This window comes from Triticum aestivum, unplaced genomic scaffold (assembly GCF_018294505.1).
Source record: "Triticum aestivum cultivar Chinese Spring unplaced genomic scaffold, IWGSC CS RefSeq v2.1 scaffold86351, whole genome shotgun sequence".
In the NCBI taxonomy this organism is placed as follows: Eukaryota; Viridiplantae; Streptophyta; class Magnoliopsida; order Poales; family Poaceae; genus Triticum; species Triticum aestivum.
The window spans coordinates 45,985-48,354 of NW_025228477.1; the positions used below are offsets into that span (position 1 = coordinate 45,985).

General features: G+C 48.6%; 1 protein-coding gene across 1 annotated transcript; it reads right to left on the reverse strand.

Annotated features, from left to right (window-relative positions):
* Positions 1-743: 743 nt before the first annotated feature.
* LOC123174155 (peroxidase 1-like) lies at positions 744-2,030 on the reverse strand. The gene is made up of 2 exons (XM_044590002.1): positions 1,735-2,030; positions 744-1,637 (listed from the first exon to the last, which is right to left on the reverse strand). The coding sequence occupies exons 1-2, from the start codon at positions 1,942-1,944 to the stop codon at positions 858-860; spliced, it is 990 nt and encodes a 329-aa protein (XP_044445937.1). The 5' UTR covers positions 1,945-2,030; the 3' UTR covers positions 744-857.
* Between the last annotated feature and the right edge of the window lie 340 nt (positions 2,031-2,370).

The following is a 2,370-nucleotide window of genomic DNA, read 5'->3' on the forward strand; positions in this document are numbered from 1 at the left end:
GCTTTTTACAGGGTCTGCTAGAGATGCTCTTAGAGGCTAACTCGTAGTCTCATATTAGGCCTCTTTTGTTTCATAAAATCAAAATATTAATTATATGAATATAGAAAAGTCATCGTAAATGGGATGACATGTATCTCAATTCTTATAGAAAAAAATATCATTTGGTCCATCGAATATGAATATTTTTCATTGGTCCTAGCTAAATTTTTTTCCTTTGAAATGTGAAGGATAGAAATCAATTCTGCATACGAATAGGAATCCATTCCTAGAAAGCAAATGACTCAAAAGGAATATTTTCTATAAAAATCCTATCCTACAAAATTCTTAGAGAATTCATGTAAACCAAAGGAGGCCTTACACTGTGACGTACTTACATAGAACAAGAACAATTTTTAATTAAACAGCAGCATGTATAGACTGAGGAAAACACACTGGTGTTTCCAAATTAAATTGGATTATACTCGTTTGGTTTTTCAGGCAAGGTTCATTTTTTATAAGGATTATATTTTCGTTAGAGATAAGTCCACTGTACAACTTTCAACTTACCACTATGTTTAAGACTCAATCCTGAACTTCGAAATAGTGATTGACTTACTATCCTAAGTAGACTTATCTCTTTTCATTCCGCTAAAGATGACTTGCTATCCTTGATCAGTTAGGTTTATGTGCGCAGCACACAATGACACAAGAAAACAGTACTGCCATACATGCATTTATGTAGCATGTAGCTGCGACCATGGACCTTGGCGACGAAATAATTTACTAAATACCACTGACAATAATACATCACACTACAGTAGATAATATCAGACAGAGATGCAGTGCAGTTACAACAACTAATTAAGAATCAAGGGATGCTAATTGGGGGCGTAGCACTTCTTCCTGATCTCTCCCTCGGCCCCGGTGACTACGTCGACGTCGCCCATCTTGATCATGGACGCGCTGAAGTCCTTAAAGAACTCGCCGTCGAACATGCCGGTGGCGATGCGCTGGACGTAGTCCCTGGTGGTGTTGTCGAAGAGGAGCGCGGCATCGGAGCGGAAGAGGCCCCTCCGCTTGGCGACGTGGCGATAGTAGCTGGTGTCGAAGGTCTTGAAGCTCCCGGGGTCCATCTCCGACAGCATAGTACGGTCATCAACGCTCTTGCACTTGAGCCTTAGCTTGTCGGCGTATTCGCTGTCCAGAGATGGGTCGACGAGGCCATAGGCATCGTTCTCGCCGGTGCCGTTGTAGAGCCGGTCGGCGAAGGACGGGCAGTGCGCCGTGCCGAGCGTGTGGGCGCCGGAGAGGACGACGAGGTCCTTGAGGTCGAGGCCCTTGGAGGCGAAGATCTTGGCGAGCAGAGGGACATCGCCGGAGGCCGGGGGCAGCTCTTTGCTAGCCTCCGTGGCCCTGGACACTCTGCCGTCTCTCCTGCCCAAAGCCACCGGCCAGGACGGACCCTTGGCCAGCACGACGGCGTCACGGGACATGAGGGTAAGGACGTCAGCGCAGGAGACGATACCCGGGCACGCGGCCTCGAGCTTGGCCTTCACGCGCTCGACGGAGCCGAACCCTCGCAGGCTCTTATTCGGCTTGGCGTCCTTCTCCGCCATGTTGCCGTCGGTCGATTCCAGCAGGACAGAGGCGTCACAACCCTGCAATTTTATTTGCGTTGCATGCACGGACATGTAAGCATATATTTCATGATCAATAGCAACAGAAATACGAGAACAGGCTACGCAAGTCACGTACCCTGACGAAGCAGTCGTGAAAATGGAGACGGAGGAGCGGGCCGGCGAGGCTGGGCGCAGCGGCGATGATCTTGGCCATCTCCCCGCGGACGATCTTCTCGGCGTCCGGGCATGTTTTTCTGTAGAAGCCGATCTCCAGCTGAGCCACCGCAGCCGAGGTAGCTGCGAGAGCCAGCAGGGCCAGAGGGAGCAGCAAATACCTGACCGCCATGGATCTTAACCAGTTGCACGATCGAACTAAGCTCCAATTAAATGGCTACGGACAAGAATGTTTCAGTACTAGCAATATCTATGTCGAGGAAATGAATGGATGATGTGTATTTGTCCTCGCAATCCCTGTATTTATACATATGCCGGCCGGCCGGTTACGTAGTCTTGGGTGCATGTCGACGTGTGACAACCTGTTATCTATGTGCACAGGCATGTGCTAACTACCATCTCAATACAACCGCCTCAGTTATCAACTGATTCGGACGCGGCTAAACGGCCAAGTCAATGCAGAAAAAAAGGGGAAGAAACTAGATGTCATGTCACCGAGGCCGTTCAATCGTTCATGATTGGCGTCCAGCGTAACATGCCATGCAGCCATGAATCTATCACGAAGAACAAGTTTCAGCGGAAGGCAATTATCCCATAA